Source organism: Pristiophorus japonicus, chromosome 5 (assembly GCF_044704955.1).
Source record: "Pristiophorus japonicus isolate sPriJap1 chromosome 5, sPriJap1.hap1, whole genome shotgun sequence".
NCBI lineage: Eukaryota > Metazoa > Chordata > Chondrichthyes > Pristiophoridae > Pristiophorus > Pristiophorus japonicus.
Window position 1 is genome coordinate 35249518 of NC_091981.1, and position 22508 is coordinate 35272025.

The following is a 22508-nucleotide window of genomic DNA, read 5'->3' on the forward strand; positions in this document are numbered from 1 at the left end:
GTGCTGTAAGTTCAGAGGGAGGTAGGTAGGTGTGAGTGAGGGGAGCAGAGAAATTGAGACGGCCGATGACCCGTCAGCAGTTTGCAATGAAAAGATCTAGAGAGTGTAAGAGGCCAGAGGAAGGGGTCCAGGTACAGCATGAATTCTGAAAACATGAGAAATGATCAGCTGTGCAGGGGGGGGAGGGGGAGATTCCTGGCCAAAGAAGTGGGCACAGAGACGAAGGCAGCGGAAAAAGAGCTCAGCATCGTGCCGAGCTCAAAATTCATTGAGCTGGGGGCGTAAGAGGATGAAGCTCCGACCTTTGCTGAGGACTGACCGTTCGGGGTCAGAAAAAGGAAGGTCAGAGGAAATAGTGAAAACACGGCAGGGGGTGAGATTGGAAGAAGGGATGGGATCAGAGGGAAGTGTAGGGGAAAAAGGCTCCGGAGGGGCATTGGCGTCCAAGAGTTGTTGAAGTTTACAATTCTTGACACCTGAAAGAAAGGAAAAAAGTTTTTGGTTAAAGCGCGGATGAGGCGAAGGATGAAATGGAACAGCGGACCAGGACAGCTTAGAGATAGAGTCGGTGCTGCTGAAGAGAGAGGTTGAGAGTGTGCATGTGGCGGCACATAGCATTGTGTGTGGATCCCAGGATGTGGCGAGAGCAGTGGTTCAAGGAGCGCTGAATATCTCGGAGATATCTGTAATCCTGAGTGGATCCAAAACATGAAGGGTGGAATTTCAGTTGACATCCATGTGGATTCATTCTGAGGTGGAGACAGCTACTGAGGAAAGAGATGTGGCTGTGAAAAGAGTCTTGGCAGATACTAAATCAAACACGAGAAAGGAAACAGAAAGCAAAGAAGATAAAAGAGACAAACGGAAATCCTGTCTGAGGGAAGAGCAGAACTTCTTCAAGGTTGGCATTCCTAGAAGAGAAGTGGCAGTAAATTAAACACGAATACAAAAGCAAAATACTGCAGATGCTGTTTTCAAGGTGGGCATTCCTAGAAGAGAAGTGGTTTTCAAGGTGGGCATTCCTAGATCCTAGAAGAGAAGTGGTTTCAAGAAGTCTGCTGCTATCATGCTCATTATTTACTACGCTGCCAAGTTTTGCAAAGTCCGCAAATTTCTAACTTTTACTCACTACCCAAGTCCAGGTCATTTATATAAAACAAGAAAAGCAATGGTCTTAATATCGATCCCTGGGGGACGCCACTGCATTCTTCTCTCCAGTCAGAAAACATCCGTTCACTACTACTCTCTGCCTCCTAACCCTTAACAAATTTCGTACCTAAATCCCTTTAATAACTCGTACCCAAGTCACCTCCATCCCTTTAATATCATGTGAGGTACTTTATCAAATGCCTTTTGAAGGTCCATATATACATTTACTGCACTAACTTCATCAACCCTCTCTGTTACTTCATCAAATAACTCAATCAGGTTAGTCAGACAATTTGCCTTCAACAAATCGGTGCTGGCTGTCCCATAATAACATATGCTTCTCCAAATGAGAATGAATTTTGTCCTTGACAATGACGTCTCGTAGTTTTCCCACTATTGACGTTAGTTCGATTGCTCTGTAGGTACCAGGTTTATCCCTCTCCTTTTTTGAACATTTGCAATCATCCAGCTTTTGGCACCAGGTGATTTAGACAAAGGAATTGAATGTAATATTTCCAAGTTTGCAGATGACACTAAGTTGGGTGGTAGTGCGAGCTGCGAGGAGGATGCTAGGAGGCTGCAGAGGGACTTGGACAAGTTAGGTGAATGGGCAAATGCATGTCAGATGCAGTATAATGTGAATAGGTGTGAGGTTATCCACTTTAATTGCAAAAACAGGAAGGCAGATTATTATCTGAATGGTGACAGGTTAGTAAAAGGGGAGGTGCAACGAGACCCGGGTGTCATGGTACATCAGTCATTGAAGGTAGGCATGCAGGTACAACAGGCGGTGAAGGCGGCAAATGGTATGGTGGCCTTCATAGCTAGGGGATTTGAATATAGGAGCAGGGAGGTCTTACTGCAGTTGTACAGGGCCTTGGTGAGACCACACCTTGAGTATTGTGTGCAGTTTTGGTCTCCTAATCCGAGGAAGGACATTCTTGCTATTGAGGGAGTGCAGCGAAGGTTCACCAGACTGATTCCCGGGATGGCAGGACTGACATATGACGAAAGACTGGATCGACTAAGCTTATATTCACTGGAATTTAGAAGAATGAGAGGGGATCTCATAGAAACATATAATATTCTGATGGGATTGGACAGGTTAGATGCAGGAAGAATGTTCCCGATGTTGGGGAAGTCCAGAACCAGGGGTCACAGTCTAAGGATAAGGGGTAAGCCATTTAGGACCGAGATGAGGAGAAACTTCTTCACTCAGAGAATTGTGAACCTGTAGAATTCTCTACCACAGAAAGTTGTTGAGGCCAGTTTGTTAGATATATTCAAAAGGGAGTTAGATGTGGCCCTTACGGCTAAAGGGATCAAGGGGTATGGAGAGAAAGCAGGAATGGGGTAGTGAAGTTGCATGATCAGCCATGATCATATTGAATGGTGGTGCAGGCTCGAAGGGCGGAATGGCCTACTCCTGCACCTACTTTCTATGTTTCTATGTTTGACTAATCTTTTACTATTTATAAAAGCTATTATGGGTTCCCTTTTATGTTACTTGCGAATTGCTTCTCATACTCTCTTTACCCGTCTTATATCCTTTGTCAATTTCCCCCTGCACGCTTTGTATTTTGCTTGGTTTTCAATTGTATTCTGACATTTGTCATAAACCTTTTTTTGTTTTATTTTAACATCTATCTCCTTTGTCATCCATGATCATCATCATATGTATTCCCTCGAAATCGAGGAAGACTTGCTTCCACTCTAAAAGTGAGTTCTCAGGTGACTGAACAGTCCAATACGGGAATTATAGTCTCTGTCACAGGTGGGACAGACAGTTGTTGTAGGAAAGGGTGGGTGGGGAGTCTGGTTTGCCACATGCTCCTTCCGCTGCCTGCACTTGTTTTCTGTATGCTTTTGGCGACAAGATTCAAGGTGCTCAGTGCCCTCCCGGATGCTCTTCCTCCACTTAGGGTGATCTTAGTCCAGGGACTTCCAGGTGTTGATGGGGATGTTGCACTTTATCAAGGAGGCTTTGAGGGTTTCCTCTGCCCACCTGGGGCTCGCTTGCCATGTAGGAGTTCAAGTAGAGCGCCTGCTTTGAGAGTCTTGTGTCGGGCATGCGAACAACGTGGCCAGCCCAACGGAGCTGGTTGAGTGTTTCGATGCTGGGGATGTTGGCCTGATTGAGAACACTGACGTTGGTGCGTCTGTCCTCCCAGGGGATTTGTAGGATCTTGCGGATACATCATTAGTGGTATTTCTCCAGCGATTTGAGGTGTCTACTGTACATGGTCCACATCTCTGAGCCATACAAGAGGGCGGGTATCACTACAGCCCTGTAGACCGTGGATCTTGATGACTGGGGGGCAGTGCTGTGTGGCGGGGTCAGGTTGGTGGAGGACCTTTGTCTTGCGGATGTTTAATGTAAGGCCTATGCTTTCGCATGCCTCGGTGAAGAGATCTAGCTTTGAATGCCCCATCTTTTCTCCTAATGGAAATATGCCCGCATTTCCTCCGGTTCCAAGGCCAGATATTGCACATTTCTTTAAAAAAAACGTAAAAGCACAAGAATTCCGAGGTTGTATACCGCAATTAGTTGCTTTGTAAACTGTTAGTACATGTTGTGTTTGGGTTGCAACTATTCTGAAACATTCATTGGAAAGCCAAGTTTTACTTAGACTGACATCTGTGGGAAAGGCGAGCTGCGATCCTCGTGCGCAGTCGGCTCTCACTGACAAGAAAATGACGTACTGTCTCAGAAATCCTATTTTGACGCACGAGGTTACGTCGGCGACACAGCTGTGGCTCTGATGAATGACCGCCTGGAATCGCGAGCTCCCCTTATAACCCTGCCCCTTCATCGCGCCAATTGGATGGCCGCCCCGACTCGGAATGTGTTGGTAAACGGTTGCTTGGTATCCAAGCTCCGCCCCCTGTCGGCGCCTGCAACATGCATGGAGGTTGAAAACGAGGCGGCGGGCGGATTGGCGGCGCGTCCTGCCAATCACAAGAGCGCGATGCGTTGTTTTAGCTTCAGCAATCAACGGCCGTGGTGCCGTCGAGACAGCCGGGAGCGAGCGGACTAACCTTATGTCGTTGTCATTCGGTCACTGTGGCGGTGGAAAGACGGTTTAGTTGTGTGTAGATTCCCTCCACACACACCAAAAAATAACAAATAAGCCATCAACGAAGTGATGTCGTTGCTCCCTGGCTTGGCGCTGACGGACGACCGGGCTGCGGCTGTGAGGAGGAAGCGAAGCAGCAGCTCACTCCTGCTGTTGCCGCCTCGGCGTTAGGAAATGGAGTGCGGGATCCCCCCGACCTTCCAGCTCCTGTTCCGCGCGTGCGAGGAAGGAAACTTCGAGAACGCCAGGCGGTTGCTGGAGCCGTGGTGGGACGAGGAGGGGGAGGACAAGGGGCACGAGGCGGGGGAGGGCCCGGATCGCCTGCGGGCTCCGCAGGTGCCCGTCGACTGCACGGACGACGACGGCAACACAGCGCTGCAATTCGCGGCCGGCCACGGCCACGAGCCGTTGGTGCGCTTCCTGCTGATGAAGGGCGCGTCGGTGGACAGCCGCAACCGCTACGGCTGGACGCCGTTGATGCAGGCGGCGCGCTTCGGTCAGCTGAGCGTGGCGCGCGTGCTGCTGGAGAACGGCGCCGACGCCCACGCGGCCAACAAGCTGGGCGCCAGCGCGCTGGCGGCGGCGGCGCGAGGCGGCCACGTCGGCGTGGCGCGCGCCCTGCTGGAGAGCGGCGCGGGCCTGGGCGGCCAGGCGAGCGCCCGCGAGCCGGGGGGCCGGGGCGACGACGAGGAGGAGGAGCAGGAGGCGGCCGCGCGCGCCGACCTGACGGCGCTGATGGTGGCGGCCCAGCACGGCCGCGAGACGGTGGTCCGGGTCCTGCTAGACTGGGGGGCGGGCTCGGCGGCCGGCCAGGCGGGCCGCACCAGCGGCTGGAGCGCCCTGATGCTGGCGGCGCTCAACGGCGAGCTGGCCGTGGCCCAGCAGCTGATCGAGAGGGGGGCGGACCCTAATCAGACCAACGTGGCCGGGATGACCGCTTTCGAGATCGCCTGTGCCTGCAAGCAAAAGGAGATGAGGGTCTACCTGGATTCCAAGACCACCAACCGGCCCAAATCAGGTAGGGATGGGATGGATGGGAAAGGGGGACGTGCAGCTGTGAAATGTCGTCGTCTTGGTCTGATACGTTCCTTCTCTTTTGGTGTCAACCGTGGCTCCAGTGAGCAGTACTCTCCTTCCCCGTCAGAAGGTTGTCGGTTCCAGTCCAACTCCAGAGACTTGCGCACAGAAGTCCGAGCTGGCACTACTGTCAGAGCGCTGCACTGTCAGATTGCCTTTCGGACGAGATGTTAAAAAAATCCCATGGCACTATTTCGAAAGAAAAGCTTGCATTTATATAGAACCTTTGCACGGCTGCACGACCCCCCCCCCCCCCCTCCCCCTCCCCCTCCCCAAAGCGCATTACAGTCAATTGTGTAATCACTGTTGTAATGTCGGAAACGCGACAGGCAATTTGTGCACTGTAAGATCCCACAAACAGCCAAGTGATAATGACCAGATAATCTGTTTAGTGATGGTTGGGGAATAAATATTGGCTCGGACACCAGAGAGAACACTCATGTTCTGCTTTGAAATAGTGCCGTGAAATCTTTTACATCCACCAGAGAGGCAGAGGAGGCGTCAGTTTTCACGTCTCATCAAGAAGACGGCACCTCCGACAGCACTGCAGCGCAGTGTCATCCTTGATTTTTGTGCTCAAGTCTCGAGTGGGACTTGAGCTCATGACCTTGCTCAGACGTGAGAGTGCTATCAACTGAGCCATGTGTGACATGCAGAAGAGCAGGCGAGTTCTCCCAGGTGTACTGACCAATATTCTTCATCCAGCATCACAAAAAAAACATCTGGTCATTATCACATTGTTGTTTGTGGGTCCTTGCTGTGCAAATTGGCTGCTGCGTTTCCTACATTAAAACAGTGACTACACTTCAATTCAAAAATAATTGGCTGTGAAATGCATTTCAACATCCTCATGTCATGAAAGACACTGTATACATGTAAGCTCGTTCTTTTGCTGGGTTAATGGGATTAAGGTTTTGGAGTTGTGGGTCTTGTTAGTGTTGCACATTGGGTTGACAAGTACACAGTTAGCTCTGCATTGCTTGCAGAAACTGCTATTGCCAATGCATTCTTCCAGGCTATTGATCAAGAAACGATAAAAGAGCAGAGTTATACCTGTATATCCAACGCAAGGTGTTATGCGACTTGGGGACTATGATGATTCTGTTTTTGTTCTCGGTAGTATAGGTCAAAGTAACCTAGGTGAATTGCTGCAGTGCACCTGTAGATTATGCATATTTCAGCCACAGGGTGCTCATAGTGGAGGAGGTGAATATTGAATTCAAGGACACTGATCAAGTAAACTGCTCTCTGCTGGAATGCACTCCAACTTTTTTGGTCACAATACTTCAGAGGCTTTATACTTTCTGGAGAGATCTATTCTCTGGGTTTACTTTTATACTCCCAACATTCTATTTCTAATGTGATTTGTAACCAAACTATGTTAGCATTTTCAGTGATTAATAAATTGTATTCTTAATTCTTTTTAGCTATAATGTAAGGTAATGCATGTGTTACTGAATAGGAGTATAAATTTTTATGTGTATTACTTGGTGTATTATGTACACTGTATATGCTACAGGGCAAAATGAAAACCAGGGACAAAGCTGGAGAAAATTTGTATGCATCTTCTGCATAATTTCTCAGAAGCCATACTTTAAAGCAAGTGCATGTGGGTGGGTAAGAATCACTTTGCTGTCTTGTATGGGTGTGCCAAGACTGCAGACTGCCTGTAGCACGCCATACTGTTATGCATTGCAGCTCGTGGTGCGTGCCTCCAGAAATGAAACATGGGAACGAGTAGGATATTCAGCCCCTTGAGGCTGTTCTGCCATTCATTTAGATCATGGGTGATCTGTATCTTAACTGCAACTACTCGGCTTGCCTCTGTAACCCGCAGTACCCTTGCCTAACAAAAAATTATCAATCTCTCTTTCAAATTTTCAATTAATCTAGCCTTAACAGCAGAGTGGGAGGTGGGGTGGGGTGAGGTCCAAATTTCTGCTACCCTTTGTGTGAAAAAGTGTTTCCTGACATCACCCCTGAAAGACCAAGCTCCAATTTTAAAGTTATGGAATGAAACTGGGATGTTCTTTGCCGACAGAAGTATGTACATCATCTCATTTATATTACTGCTTCCAGATGCAGCACAATATTGAAAATTTACTATGAAAAGGAACATTATAGAAAATTAGTTTTTAACTGATGGCAGATTACATGGGATATGCAGCATAGAAACAGGCTATTTGGCCCAACCAGTCCATGCTGGCATTTATGCTCCACTCGAGCCTCCTCTATACTTCCTCATCTAACTCCCATCAGCATATGGTTATCTAGCTTTCTCAAGTGCATCTATACTATTTGCTTCAACCACTCCCTGTGGTAGCGAGTTCCACATTCTCACCACTCTCTGGGTAAAGAAGTTTCTTCTGAATTCCCTATTTGATTTCTTGGTGACTATCTTTATATTGATAGCCTCTGGTTTTGCTCTTCCCCACAAGTGTCTACTCTATAAAAACCTTTCATAATTTTAAATACCTCTGGGTCATTCACCATGCCTTTTCTTTTCACGAGAAAAGAGACCCAACCTGTTCATCCTTTCCTGATGGGTATAAGCTTGCATTTCTGGTATCATCCTTATCATTTTTTTTGCATCCTCTCCAGTGCCTTGTCTTATAATATCCATATTATCCTTGAACCATCGTTCCTTCCCTCACTAATGTCTCGATAGACTTCACCTTTCTACTTGTGGCACCTATTGTCAGTTAATTTGTTTGGTTATTTGTGTTATGTGCGCCAAGGGTTGAGAGTTGATCTCTGGAGAAGTCTATTGATGAGATGAAAATCGAAGCTACAGCTATATTGATATAAACATGCATTTGTAGACTAATGACGTGTTTCTGCTTTGTTTTCAGATGAAGAGAAAAGGAGACCAGACATATTTCATGCACTAAAACTGGGTGAGCACTATACTACATTCTATTTTGCATTCATTAGAGAGGATCAGAATGCATTGAATTGGATAGTGTCTAATGATAAAGTTCAAAAACTATTGTCCAAAACCATTAAATTACCCAGTATAATGTATATTTTTATTGATACCATATCCTTTCCATCTTTCAAAAGTGTAGTAAACACAGAATAGCTGGTTAATACTGCTGTTCTCCCCTAACCTGTTAATGTAACAACCTTTCTGTGCTGTTCTTCATGTACAAAGAGGTGTCTATTGTGCTTTACAGGCTGGTGGATACAGCAGAAGGGATGAAAGGAAGAGGGGTTAGGAGAGAGCAAAAACACAATCAGAGAAAAAGGTCTTGAGGAGGTTTTAAAAAGCAAGGGTGGAGGTATCGAGGCAGATACTGAAGGAAGACGTTCCAGGGGTGGGTGCATAGTGGCCAAAGGAGTGCCCACTTGCCGTGGAGCAGAGGGAGTGTGAAATGGGGAATATTCTGGTGTTAGAATGGAGGGTGCAAACTCGGATATACAGCTGGTGGAGAGGACAAGCCCAAGAAGTGATTTTGAAGGTGGATTTGAAAATTTCAATCAATTATCTAAGACACGGGGGACTATTGGAGCTTGAAGATGGGGTTCTGGAGGTGCAGTGTTCTGGATGACTTTTAGTTTATGGATGGTGAAAACTGGCAATGAATAGGTTAGATAATTAATGCCTTCAGATGACTTTAAAAATGTGGATTAAGGGAGAGAAGCATGAGGGAAACGCTGGCAGACAGATTTGAAATAAAGTGGCTTTGGTGATGGATAAGAAAGAAAGAAGATAAGAACTTCCAGTTACATAGCTCCTTTCCCATCCACTGGATGGCCAGAAGCACTTTACAGAAGTACTACTTGAAGTGTAGTCATTGTTGCATTGTAGGCAGCCAAATTTGCAAAGAGCAAGGTCCCATAAACTGCAATAAGATAGTTTTATTGGCCCCAAGTTTCCACATGATTTGCTCTTGATTTTTAGGAGCAACTGGTGGAGAACGGAGTATCTTAGAAATCGGAATTCTCCACATTTAAGTTTTCTGCAGTTCTAGTCAGGTGGAACAGTTTCACTTTTGAACAGAATTTTTTTTTCAAAAGGGGGCATGTCCGGCCACTGACGCCTGATTTGAAAGTTTCCACAGTGAAAACGTACTCCAAACTAACTTAGAATGGAGCGAGTGAAGATTTTTGTAGGCTTGAAAAAACCTTGTCTACACATTAAAAAATCAGGCGCAGGTTACAAATTAGGCGTCGAGAATGAGGTGAGGGGGGGGGGGGGAAGGAAAGTCATTAAATTCTACAATAAATCCTTAGTTATACTTATACAAATATTATACAAATAAATCCAACCTGAATAAAAATTTATAAGCAAAGAAAAGATGTTCCTACCTGTGTGAAAGTTCTTCAGGCAGGCCTTTCAGGCAGTGGTTTGCTGTCGGGACCAACCGACGGCAGGGGAGGGGGGAGGGAGGGAGGGAGAAAGCTGCAAGAAGCCTCAGTACTTGAAGCAGCCGTTTGCCGTCGGGTCTGACGGACGGCAGGGGGAGAAAGCTGCAAGAAGCCTCAGTGCTGATCATGGAAGGGCAATGTGCTTTTATTTAAAAAATTTTAAAAATTGAACAGCTACAAAGAATTTGAATAGTCTCAAACAAGTGCATGTGTCCCGTTTATCACAGTCTATCTTTAATTACAGAATGCACTCCCTCACCCTCACACACAGAAATATCAAGAAAATTAAAATGCAAGCCTTTGCAAGGGTTCAATAAACAAATTTTCACTTTTTCTGCAGCACTTTTTAAAATGGCCGAGTGCCAATGTTTACTTCAGACTGCGCGAACGCTCCAACGCGCACGCGCATGGTTGCCGGCACGAAAAAAACTCATTTAAATTGGCGCGAGTGGTAGGCTCCGCCCCCTGTGCACCGCGCCAAGCAGACATCGAGCTGCAAAGCGCTCGAGAATAGCGTGTTTTTTTTCAGGCGCCGTTTTCGGCGCGAAAAACAGGCGCCCAGCTCGGAGGGGTGCCTGTTTTGCCGCGTGTGGAAACTTGGGGCCATTGTTTGGGGGATAGTGCCGTAGGATCTTTTGCATTCATCTGAAATGACAGCCCTAGTCTTGGCTTAACAACTCAACCGTTAAGCCAAGGTGTGCAGCACTCCTTCAGTATTGTATGACGTGTCAGTCTAGATTATGTGCTCAAGTTTCTGATGTGGGACTTGAACCCTTGATCATTTGACAAGAGTGCTGCCTCTGAGCCAAGGCTGACATCTGAAGGATGTGGGGGAAGAGGCTGAAGATGGCACTGGTTCCACATCTCTGGCCTGAGATGGCAGATTATTATAGTTGAGGCCAAATACACAAAGGTCCACTTGCTTCCCATTTTTCCCAGTTGTTGTGCAGTTTCTCTGTCTCTTTCTCTTCCAATCTCTCCAGGTTAATCTCTTCCAAGATACCCATCCTCTGCTCCTCACTCAACTACCCCTCTTGGCTCTCATTTTTGCTAACATTGTACATGGCTTTCTTAGCTTGAGCACTGTCCCTGTCTTTCAAAACCACCATTGCTCCTTTCCTAAAAATCACACCCTCAAATCACCTTTGTCACCAACGGCCACCCCATCACTAGGGGTGGTAGCACCATTACTGACCAAACTCACCAAGTCCTAAAGGACATAGCTGCCAGACTGGGTCTGCGGCAGATGGTGCGAGAACCAACACCAGGGGAAAAACCTACTTTACTTCATCCTCATCAATCTACCTGTCGCAGATGCATCTGTCCATGACAGTATTGGTAGGAGCAGCCACAGCACAGTCATTGTGGAGACAAAGTCCCGTCTTCACACTGAGGACACCCGCCACTGTGTTGTGTGACACTACCCCCATGCTAAATGGGATAGATTCAAAACAGATCTAGCAGCTCAAAACTTGGCATTCATGAGGCGCTGTGGGCCATCAGCAGCAGCAGAATTGTATTCCACCACAATCTGTAACCTTATGGCCCGGCATCTTCCTCACTTTACCATTACCATCAATATTGCCAACCTCACTGTCTCAAACTCTTAAAAATCATGAGATTTGGTAAGAAATCATGAGTTGCTACTTTTTTCAAACATGAACTAATATAGATTGACAGTTTGTTTATAAACCTCATTCGTGGCTTTATTTTATCTCTAACAGGTCACAGCTCTTTACTAAAGCTATTTTGCTGCATCTGAAAATGCTATACAAAACTTTTTTTTAAATCCTATCCGTTATCGCCACCCTCACCTGGTGCACAACGCAACCACCACACAATGCAGTCCCTGCATTTTGACGAAAATAGAAAAAAAAAGACAATTTTTAAAAATGATTTTTCTCCCAAGTTGCTCGCAGATTAACTTAAATTCCTGGAGACTCCAGGACAATCCTGGAGGGTTGGCAACCCTATCCACAATACAGGAGAGACAACAACTGATCCTGGGCTCTCAGTAGTGAGTGGCACCCACAGGGATCACCGCATGACATAAGAACATGGAACAGGCCATCTAGCCCCTCGAGCCTGCTCCGCCATTCAACAAGATCATGGCTAATCTGGCCGTGGACTCAGCTCCACTTATCCGCCCACTCACGGTAACCCTTAATTCCCTTATTGATTAAAAATCTATCTATCTGTGACTTGAATACATTCAATGAGCTAACCTCAACTACTTCCTTGGGCAGAGAATTCCACAGATTCACAACCCTCTGGGAGAAGAAATTCCTTCTCAACTCGGTTTTTAAATTGGCTACCCTGTATTTTGAGGCTGTGCCCCCTAGTTCTAGTCTCCCAGTGGAAACAACCTCTCTGCCTCTATCTTGTCTATCCCTTTCATTATTTTAAATGTTTCTATAAGATCGCCCCTCATCCTTCTGAACTCCAACGAGTAAAGACCGAGTCTACTCAATCTATCATCATAAGGTAACCCCCTCATCTCCGGAATCCGTCTAGTGAATCGTCTTTGTACCCCCTCCAAAGCTAGTATATCCTTCCTTAAGTAAGGTGACCAAAACTGCACGCAGTACTCCAGGTGCGGACTCACCAATACCCTATACAGTTGCAACAGGACCGCCCTGCTTTTGTACTCCATCCCTCACGCAATGAATGCCAACATTCCATTCGCCTTCCTGATTACCTGCTGCACCTGCAAACTAACTTTTTTTTTGGGATTCATGCACAAGGAGTTCCATTATTTGAAGGGGCTGCTCCTGAAATTCTGGCTGCACTTCAGTCCCACTCTCCTGATCTTTGGGCACCCTGTGCGGAGGGGAGCGGGTAGGCCCGAGGGCCTCCTCGTAGGACTGCTCCTGGGCACGGCCAAGGATGCCATCAGCCGGTCCAGGCAGCGGGCGGTCGAGGGGGTCGTTCAACCTGACTGCCTGCCTCTCTTCCGCTCTTACATCCGGTCCAGGGTGGCCTTGGAGATGGAGCACGCGGTGTCCACCGGTACGCTCGCGGCCTTCCGCGAGAGGTGGGCACCGGAGGGACTGGAGTGCATCATCACGCCCGGCAACCAAATTTTAATTTGATTTTACGTTTTTAAGTTTAATTTGTTTTAATTGCCGGTGCTTTTAGTGTCCCCCTTCCCTTTTATAGGGGGCACTGGGGAAAATTGTGATTTTAGTGCCCAAAAAAAAAACCAAAAAAAGAAAAACACAAAAAAAAAACCAAAAAAAGGGGGGAAAAAAAAAAAAAGGGCCTTGTAAATGTCTGGAGTGTCACCCAGGTTGGGTGGCACCGTTTAATGTTTTTTTGTTTTGCAGGTGAACTCCAAAAAGAGTTTCATGCACAAGGACCCCCAGGTCCCTCTGCACCGCAGCATGTTGTAATTTCTTCCCATTCAAATAATATTCCCTTTTACTGTTTTTTTTTTCCCCAAGGTGGATGACCTCACACTTTCTGACATTATATTCCATCTGCCAAACTGTAGCCCATTCGCTTAACCTATCTAAATCTCTTTGCAGCCTCTCTGTGTCCTCTACACAACCCGCTTTCCTACTAATCTTTGTGTCATCTGCAAATTTTGTTACACTACACTCTGTCCCCTCTTCCAGGTCATCTATGTATATTGTAAACAGTTGTGGTCCCAGCACTGATCCCTGTGGCACACCACTAACCACCGATTTCCAACCCGAAAAGGACCCATTTATCCTCTTTGCTTTTTGTTAGCCAGCCAATTCTCGATCCATGCTAATACATTTCCTCTGACTTCGCGTACCTTTATCTTCTGCAGTAACCTTTTGTGTGGCACCTTATCGAATGCCTTTTGGAAATCTAAATACATCACATCCATTGGTACACCTCTATCCACCATGCTCGTTATATCCTCAAAGAATTCCAGTAAATTAGTTAAACATGATTTCCCCTTCATGAATCCATGCTGCGTCTGCTTGATTGCACTATTCCTATCTAGATGTCCCGCTATTTCTTCCTTAATGATAGTTTCAAGCATTTTCCCCACTACAGATGTTAAACTAACCGGCTTATAGTTACCTGCCTTTTGCCTGCCCCCTTTTTTAAACAGAGGCGTTACATTAGCTGCTTTCCAATCCGCTGGTACCTCCCCAGAGTCCAGAGAATTTTGATAGATTATAACGAATGCATCTGCTATAACTTCTGCCATCTCTTTTAATACTCTGGGATGCATTTCATCAGGACCAGGGAACTTGTCTACCTTGTGTCCCATTAGCCTGTCCAGCACTACCCCCCTAGTGATAGTGATTGTCTCAAGGTCCTCCCTTCCCACATTCCTGTGACGAGCAATTTTTGGCAAGGTTATTGTGTCTTCCACTGTGAAGACCGAAGCAAAATAATTGTTTAAGGTCTCAGCCATTTCCACATTTCCCATTATTAAATCCCTCTTCTCATCTTCTAAGGGACCAACATTTACTTTAGTCACTCTTTTCCGTTTTATATATTGGTAAAAGCTTTTACTATCCGTTTTTATGTTTTGCACAAGTTTACCTTCGTAATCTATCTTTCCTTTCTTTATTGCTTTCTTAGTCATTCTTTGCTGTTGTTTAAAATTTTCCCAATCTTCTAGTTTCCCACTAACCTTGGCCACCCTATACGTATTGGTTTTTAATTTGATACTCTCCTTTATTTCCTTGGTTATCCACGGCTGGTTATCCCTTCTCTTACCGCCCTTCTTTTTCACTGGAAAATATTTTTGTTGAGCACTATGAAAGAGCTCCTTAAAAGTCATCCACTGTTCCTCAATTGTGCCACCGTTTAGTCTGTGTTTCCAGTCTACTTTAACTCTGCCCTCATCCCACTGTAGTCCCCTTTGTTTAAGCATATGGCATGCAGCCTGGTAATTATGCATCCATTCCCCAAATTTCCTCTGTGTACCTGCCTGCTCCAATAACACTCCAGAAGCTCATCACCATCCAGGACAAAGCAGCCTGTTTAATTGATATCCCATCCACCACCTTAAACATTCACTCCCTCTACCACTGGTGTACTGTGGCTGCCATGTATACCATCTACAAGGTGCACTGCAGTAACTCGCCAAGACTTCTTCGACAGCACCTCCCAAACCCACAACCTCAACCACCTAGAGGGACAAGGGCAGCAAGCGCATGGGAACTCTGCGACAAATTTCCCTCCAAGTCTCTCACCATGCTGACTTGGAACTATATTGTCATTCCTTCGCTGTTGCTGGGTCAAAATCCTGGAACACCCTACCTTCACCCTATGGACTGCAGCTCACCACCGCCTTCTCGAGAGCAGTTAGGGATGGGCAATAAGTGGTGGCCTTGTCGGCAACGCCCACATTCTGTGAATTAATTTTTTTTTAAGTCATTGACCCCTCTTTTTCAAATCTCCTGCCATCACATCTCTCCTTAAAAGAAAAAACCTGACGTTTACTCCTTACCCTTGCAAACAACCGTCCCATCTTTAACTTCCTTTTCCTCTTCAAATCCATGTCCATCTTTCCTGCCATTTCATGTTTAAACCTCTTCAATCAGATTTCTGCCTCTGCCACGGCACTGAAGCAGCCCTAATCAAGGTCACACAAGATGTCCTCCGTGACTGACTGTGATGCACTATTGCTCGTCATCCTTCTTGACTATTCTGCAGCCATTGACACGGTTGACCACACCATCCTCCTCCAGCGCATTTCCTTTGTTGTCCAGCTGGGTAGGACTGCTGTTGCCTGGTTCCATTCTTGCCTATCCAGTTGTAGCCAGAAAATCTCCTGCAATGGCTTCTCTTCCTGTCCCCTCACTGTTACCTCTAGAGTCCCCCAAGGATCTATCTTTGGCCCCTTTGTATTTCACATCTACATGCTGGCCCTCAGCAACATTATCCAAAGGCATAATGTCAAGTTTCACATGTACGCTGACCACACAAGCTCTACCTCACCACCATCTCTCTCGGTCCCTTCGCTGCCTCTGTTGTCAGACTGCTTGTCTAACATTCAATCCTCGAGGGGCTGCAATTTAGTTCAATTAAACATCGGAAAAACCTAAGCATTGTCTTCAGCCCTGCCATAAGCTCCGTTCCTCACCACCGATTCCATCCCCCTGCCTGGTCAATGTTACAGGCTGAACCAGACTGTTTGCAACCTATTGGACCCTGAGCTGAAGTGATTGGAATGATTTTTATCTTATAGGTGCTATTGTAGTGTACTAGTGTAGTATTGTTGTTGTAGTGCTGTGCCGACAGTAAAGTTCCTCTTTTGAAATATTTTTGCAAAAAATTATTTTCATAATTTGCTGTAGCACTTCTGTAATCTGTATGTTTCTTCTGCGTTTGCTTTGTTTGTAAATAGGAAGCTATCAGTTGGTGAAGGAGATTCTTGATGAAGATGCAAATCAGGCCAATGTCATTAATGCAGATGGTGCCTCTCCATTAATGATTGCTGCCATGACAGGTCAGCTAGACCTTGTACAGCTTCTTAGTGAGAGGAACTCTGATATTGACAAGCAAGATGGTGTACATGGGTGGACAGCCTTAATGCAAGCTACTTACCATGGGTACATAAAACACACTTATTCATTGTAATATATCTAATAATTTCATATTTGTTGAGATATTCTGCTTGAGGAAGCTGTAGGAAACCCTAATTATTTTTTGCATTAATGAAGCTTCAGCAGGGGCCAGGAAGAGTGATTTCATTTTTTTTTAAAGTTTGACTGTAGGGAGCAAGTGTATGCTTTTGGTTCAGCATTAAATTGTTTAGTTAACCTTTGCCAGCTAGAAAGATTTGGCTTTTCGATCACTAAATCCAAAGTAGCTGGTAACACTGTTACAGCTCTACATATTTACATCATTCAATACTACACTACTTCAGTGCTTGGTATGTTTGTGCATGGGTTTCTCAGATGTAGAGAGTTTGAGAGCATGAGAATTCTATGAAAAATATGCCTTCTTGAAGTTTTGTATTGTAAAATCATAAGTTGGTCTATTTTGAATACTGAGGAGGAAAGACCTTCATTCCTTTATTTCCACATAGTTTAGAATATTTACAGAATAACAATATAATGCAGTATTTTTTTACAATTGTTTTTAAGGAGTAAAGATGTTGTGAAGTACTTGTTGAATCAAGGAGCAGATGTCAATCTCCGTGCCAAAAATGGAGTAACTGCATTTGATCTCGTCATGCTGCTAAATGATCCAGGTAAATTGAATGAAGACCTAGATGTTCACTCTGCAACATAATTGTGCAACATAATTTTAAACTAGTTATAACAATGAGCAACTTTGAATCACTTCTCTCTCTCTTTGGTTTTGAAGAGATTTTTACTATTCACAACAACAACCAGCATTTATATTGTTTGCTTAATAGTAAAAGCTATTCAAAACCAACAACATAGAGAAGTGATTCAATATTAGCCACATGTTGCGTGTTTTGTTATAACCGCCTTACAATTATGAACGCAAAGTGCTGGCAGACACCAAGCGTGAGAAAAAGGAGAGGGTGACAGTAAGGGAGGTGATGCAAAAGCATGGTCGAAGAAAGGGTTTTATGAAATCCTTTTGGAGATGCCCAAGTGTTTACAGGGGTATTACTGGTGTTTAATTGGGCAAAACCGGTCCACTTACTAGTACAGTATGCAGCTAGGCCACCCTTTTGGGGCATTGGATTGCAGGTTATCCGGAGCTGAGTGGGAACAATCTTGACCTTTCTAGTTTCCATTAGTGATCTAGGCTGGCGGGTCAATCATCAACACTGTCCTAGTTCAGGTATTGGATCACCAAGTCAACCACAGAAAATTGACTGGGAAATGACCTTCCTATGGCAGATATTTGGGTGGGGGGGGGGGGACTTAAAACTATCACTAAAGAAGAAGTACTTGGTAAAATAATGGGACTAAAAGTGGACAAGTCTCCTGGACCTGATGGCCTGCATCCTAAAAGAAGTGGCTGCAGAGATAGTGATTTTAATCTACCAAAATTCCCTGGATTCTGGAGAGGTCCCAGCGGACTGGAAAACCGCAAATGTAATGTCCCTATTTAATAAAGGAAGGAGACAGAAAGCAGGAAACTATAGACCAGTTAGCCTAACATCTGTCATTGTGAAAATGCTGGAGTCCAATAGTAGCAGGACATTTAGAAAATCATAATGCAGTCAAGCAGAGTCAGCATGGTTTTATGAAAGGGAAATCATATTTGACAAATTTGCTGGAGTTCTTTGAGGATGTAACAAGCAGGGTGGATTAAAGGAAACCGTAGATGTTGTGTATTTGGATTTCCAGAAAGCATTTGATAAGGTGCCACAAAAGAGCACACAGGGTTGGGGGTAATATATTAGCGTGGATAGAGGAATGGCTAACTAACAGGAAACAGTGAGTTGGGATAAATGGGTGCCACAGGGATCAGTGCTGGGGCCTCAACTATTTACAATTTATATTAATGACTTGGATGAAGGGACTGAGCGTAACGTAGACAAATTTGCTGATGATACAAAGATAGGTGGGAAAGCAAGTTGAGGAGAATGCAAAGAATCTACAAAAGGATATAGATAGGCTAAGTGAATGTGCAAAAATTTGGCAGATGGTATATAATCTGGGGGAATGTGACGTTATCCACTAGTAGAAAAAATAAAAAAGCAAATTACGATATAAATGGGGAGAGATTACAAAATGCTGCAGTGCAGAGGAATCTGGGGGTTCTTGTACACGAAACACAAAAAGTTAGCATGCAGGTACAGCAAGTAATCAGAAAGGTAAATGGAATGTTGGCCGTTATTGCAAGGGGGATGGAGTATAAAAGCAGGGAAGTATTGCTGCAACTGTACAAGGGTGTTAGTAAGACCACACCTGGAGTACTGTACAGTTTTGGTCTCTTTATTTGAGGAAGGATATACTTGCATTGGAGGTAGTTCAGAGATGGTTCACTAGGTTAATTCCTGAGATGAAGGGAATGTCATGTGAAGAAAGGTTGACAAGGTTGTGTCTATACTCATTGGAGTTTGGAAGAATGAGAGGTGATCTTATTGAAACATAAGATTATCAGAGGTCTTGACAGGGTAGATGCAGAGAGGATGTTTCTCTTCCATGAGGGAACCTAGAACTAAGGGGCATAGTTCAGAATAAGGGGTTGCCCAGTTAAGACAGAAATGAGGAGGAATTTTCTCTCAGGGTCGTGAATCTTTGGAATTCTCCACCCCAGGGAGCTGTGGAGGCTAGGTCATTGAATGTATTTAAGGTGGAGATAGACAGATTTTTGAAGGATAAGGGAGTCGAAGGTTATGGGGAGAGAGCAGGGAAGTGGAGTTGAGACCAAGATCAGATCATCCATGATCTTATTGAATGGCGGAGCAAGCTCGAGGGGCCAGATGGCCTACTACTGCTCCTATTTCTTATGTTCTTATGTATGCTATCTTGACCGCACAGAATCCCAGCATATATAATCTCCGCCCCCCCCCCCACCCCCAACTCCCCAGGCTGTTAAAGACATTAACTATATCTAGATTGAAGCTGTTACCTGTGGGTCCATGAGTATCGGGGAACAACAAAATGAATCCATAATTAGAGCAAATGCTTCTTTGTATCCTCCTTCAGATCTCTTCAAACTCTTAGCACTCACTGCCATGTCTCACTAGCTCATTGTTCAAGATGGTAGGTGAAGTGCACTCATGCAAGTCTTCCATCAATGCACCATCATCTGTGATACTGCAGTGCTTTCAGAAATGCCGGGAACAATCTTTGCCATGTCCTTGCATATTGTGGCTGTCGGCCAGTTGTTGTATCTCCTGTGCTTTCTCCATCCACCGCCTGTTCTTTAGGTGCCAAGTTTTTTGTTGAACCTGAGCCTTGAGCCATCTGTAATGTTTTGCAGCTCCCGAGTTGGGCTGTTGCTTGAGGCTCAGAAATGCTTTGCGCTTGTGATCTATTAGTTCTTCGATCTCCTGATCATTTTCATCACACCAGCCCTGATGTTTTCTGGTCTCTTCACAGGCACTGGTTATAGAGGCCTAGAGGGCAGACCAAGCGCTATGGGGATTTGGCATCTTGGAGTCATCAAGGCACACCAGATTGGCTGAGAGGCGCTGGCTGTATAGGACTCTCTTAGCTGGGTCTCTAAGTGCCCCGGCATTAACTTTTTTTTTTTGCGAAACTGCTTCTGCTGTCCCCTCTGTTTTGGGGCAATGTTAATGTTGATGATGGATCGGATTAGGCGGTGGTCCGTCCAGCAGTCGTCAGCTCCTGTCATAGCGCGGGTGATGCGCACATCCTTGCGATCCCTGGCTCGGACGATGACATAGTCAAGCAGGTGTCAGTGTTTGGAGCGAGGGTGTTGCCATGATGCCTTGTATTTATCCCTCTGGCGGAACAGGGTGTTGGTAATGAGGAGTTCATGTTCTAGACATTTTGTCAAGAGTAGGGTATGCTGGAATTGGCTTTCCAGATCCCCTCTGCCAATCATGCCTCCCCAGAGGGCTGTGAGTTTGCCAACCCTGGCATTAAAATCTCCCAGGAGGATCAATTTGTCGCCCGTGGGGACATGGGACAAGGATGTCTTGAGGTTGGAATAAAAACCCTCTTTCGCCTCATCCGTTGCATCGAGTGTGGGGGCGTACGTACTGATGACTGTGGCACATTGATTCCGAGATAGGGTGATACGGAGAGTCATGAGACGTTCGTTGACCCCACAGGGTGAGTCTTTGAGGCAATCGACCAGCTCATTCTTGACGGCAAAGCCGACTCCATGAAAGTGGCATTCTGCCTCTGGTTTCCCTTTCCAGAAGAAGGTGTAACCTCCACCATGTTTCTTCAACTGGCCTTCCCCTGCCCGCCGGGTCTCGCTTAGGGCGGCGATGTCAATGTCAAAACGTCTGAGTTCCCGGGCAACTATGGCGGTGCGGCGTTGGGATTGTCCATGAGGGTCCTGACCTTCCAGGTCCCGAACTTCATACTGACGGAGTGGAAGTTCTTTTAATGTGGGGTGGCCGCTGCACACCGGCAACCACACGGGCTTAGATGAACAAGGTCTTGGTCCAGTGGCAAGGGGGTCCAAGACAACTGGAGACCAGGCACAGCTAGATGAGCCTAATTGCCTACGGCAAAGTGTTGGCCGCAAGCTCGGCGCCGGGTAGCGCCATTGTTAGATCTCTTAATTTCCAATGAAATACGAACTCCGATGGTAGTTTTAACTTTTTAATCTTGGCAGAGAGCAACAAATTGCTGGCTGATTGCCAGTTTCTTTGTCTTACTGAGACACATGGTCAAAATGGCTGTATTTTATACCTGGATCAATTTACAGAAAAGAACTCGCCTTCTTTGACCTTATTGGCTCAATTGAAAGTCTTTTAACGTTTTATTGGCTCGCTACCCAAGGTCCGAAAATGTCAAGTTGATTGATGAGTTAATGCAACATGCCGAACTGCATGTAGCAGCCTTGACTTGGGGGTCTGTGAATTTTCAGTCTGTCTAAATGAGCCGGTTTGAATTCTCTATCCCCCTTTGATTCTTTCACAAACTGAATCACAAAACATCAGGTATCACTGGTTAAACATTCTACAAAATAATTTCATACATGTTAATAGAGTTTCCTTCTAAAATTTGTTGATGTGTTTTGCCACATGTTTAGACTAGTAGCTTCCACACAAATTTACACCAACCCGAGTTCCATCGTGGCCACAATGGAAGTCTGGTTTTAGTAGGTTAATTAACCTTATTCCAATTTAATCCAAATCAATATCTTAATTTAACCAGTAAGCCACCTTTCCTTAAGCATAACATACCCCTGTGCCACGTACAGACGGTCTGCTGGGACCTGCAAGGTGTCTCACCTGCAGGACAGCAGCTACAGCCGCCTGGTCGCAACAACATTTAATCAACATAAACAAACAATTTACATGTAATTCCCTTGGTACTCTACTATTTCCCTTTGGTGCAGAGGGTTGGCTAGTAAGAAGTAGGCCTATGCCTAGAATACCTACAATCAATAATACAGTAAATTTATACATTTCGTGAAAAGTAATTGTCCTTATTAGATTTCAGCTTCAGTTACGGCTGCTCGTTTAACGTGTGAAGCGTGGATCCAGGCTTTCTTTCCTTGGACTTCAGCTGCCTGGATGGTCAATAACACTTGATAAGGTCCCTCCCACTTGGCACCCAAAGGTTCTTTATGCAACTTTTTCACATACACCCAAACTCCCGGGATGATGTCGTGTCCTCCTTCGGGTGGATTACCCCAAGCTGCCGATACCTGTCGGGAAACAAAACTAATAGCATTGGTTAAGTTCTGACAGTATGATAACAAAGTGTCACTCATTAAGTGAACATCAGCTTTCCGTAAATCGATAGTTCCTGGCAGCGACATGGGTCTTCCTGTTATAATTTCAAATCGGCTTAGACCTGTAGTTCTGTTCGGAGTTGCCCTAATGCTACATAGCACTATTGGTAGTGCCTGGGGCCATGGTGTTCCTTCTTGGTGATATTTGGCAAGCCGTTGTTTCAGAGTTTGATTCATTCGCTCTACTTGTCCTGATGATTGTTGTTGATAAGGACAGTGTAAATCCCACGTAATAGAAACATAGAAAATAGGTGCAGGAGTAGGCGATTCGGCCTTTCTAGCCTGCACCGCCATTCAATGAGTTCATGGCTGAACATGCAACTTCAGTACCCCATTCCTGCTTTCTCGCCATACCCCTTGATCCCCCTAGTAGTAAGGACTTCATCTAACTCCTTTTTGAATATATTTAGTGAATTGGCCTCAACAACTTTCTGTGGTAGAGAATTCCACAGGTTCACCACTCTCTGGGTGAAGAAATTCCTCCTCATCTCGGTCCTAAATGGCTTACCCCTTATCCTTAGA

General features: G+C 45.5%; 2 protein-coding genes across 6 annotated transcripts in view; one reads left to right on the forward strand and one right to left on the reverse strand.

The window, feature by feature from the left end:
- The window catches only part of slc12a7b (solute carrier family 12 member 7b), a 385059-nt gene extending 380360 nt beyond the window's left edge, over window positions 1-4699 (reverse strand). For 2 of the 3 annotated variants that reach the window (XM_070880503.1, XM_070880502.1), the window contains exon 1: window positions 4189-4699. The gene's annotated coding sequence lies outside the window, so the exon portion shown is untranslated. The remainder of the gene's footprint in view (window positions 1-4188) is intronic. The other variant, XM_070880508.1, reaches the window with a different exon arrangement.
- LOC139264284 (ankyrin repeat and SAM domain-containing protein 6-like) overlaps window positions 4046-22508 on the forward strand; it is a 64158-nt gene continuing 45695 nt past the window's right edge. For 2 of the 3 annotated variants that reach the window (XR_011593306.1, XM_070880510.1), the window contains exons 1-4: window positions 4046-5244; window positions 8156-8200; window positions 16015-16219; window positions 16757-16863. Coding sequence is in view for 2 of the 3 variants with exons in the window: in XM_070880510.1 (XP_070736611.1) it covers window positions 4401-5244; window positions 8156-8200; window positions 16015-16219; window positions 16757-16863 (1201 nt within the window). In the remaining variant the exon portion in view is untranslated. The remainder of the gene's footprint in view (window positions 5245-8155; window positions 8201-16014; window positions 16220-16756; window positions 16864-22508) is intronic. The other variant, XM_070880509.1, reaches the window with a different exon arrangement.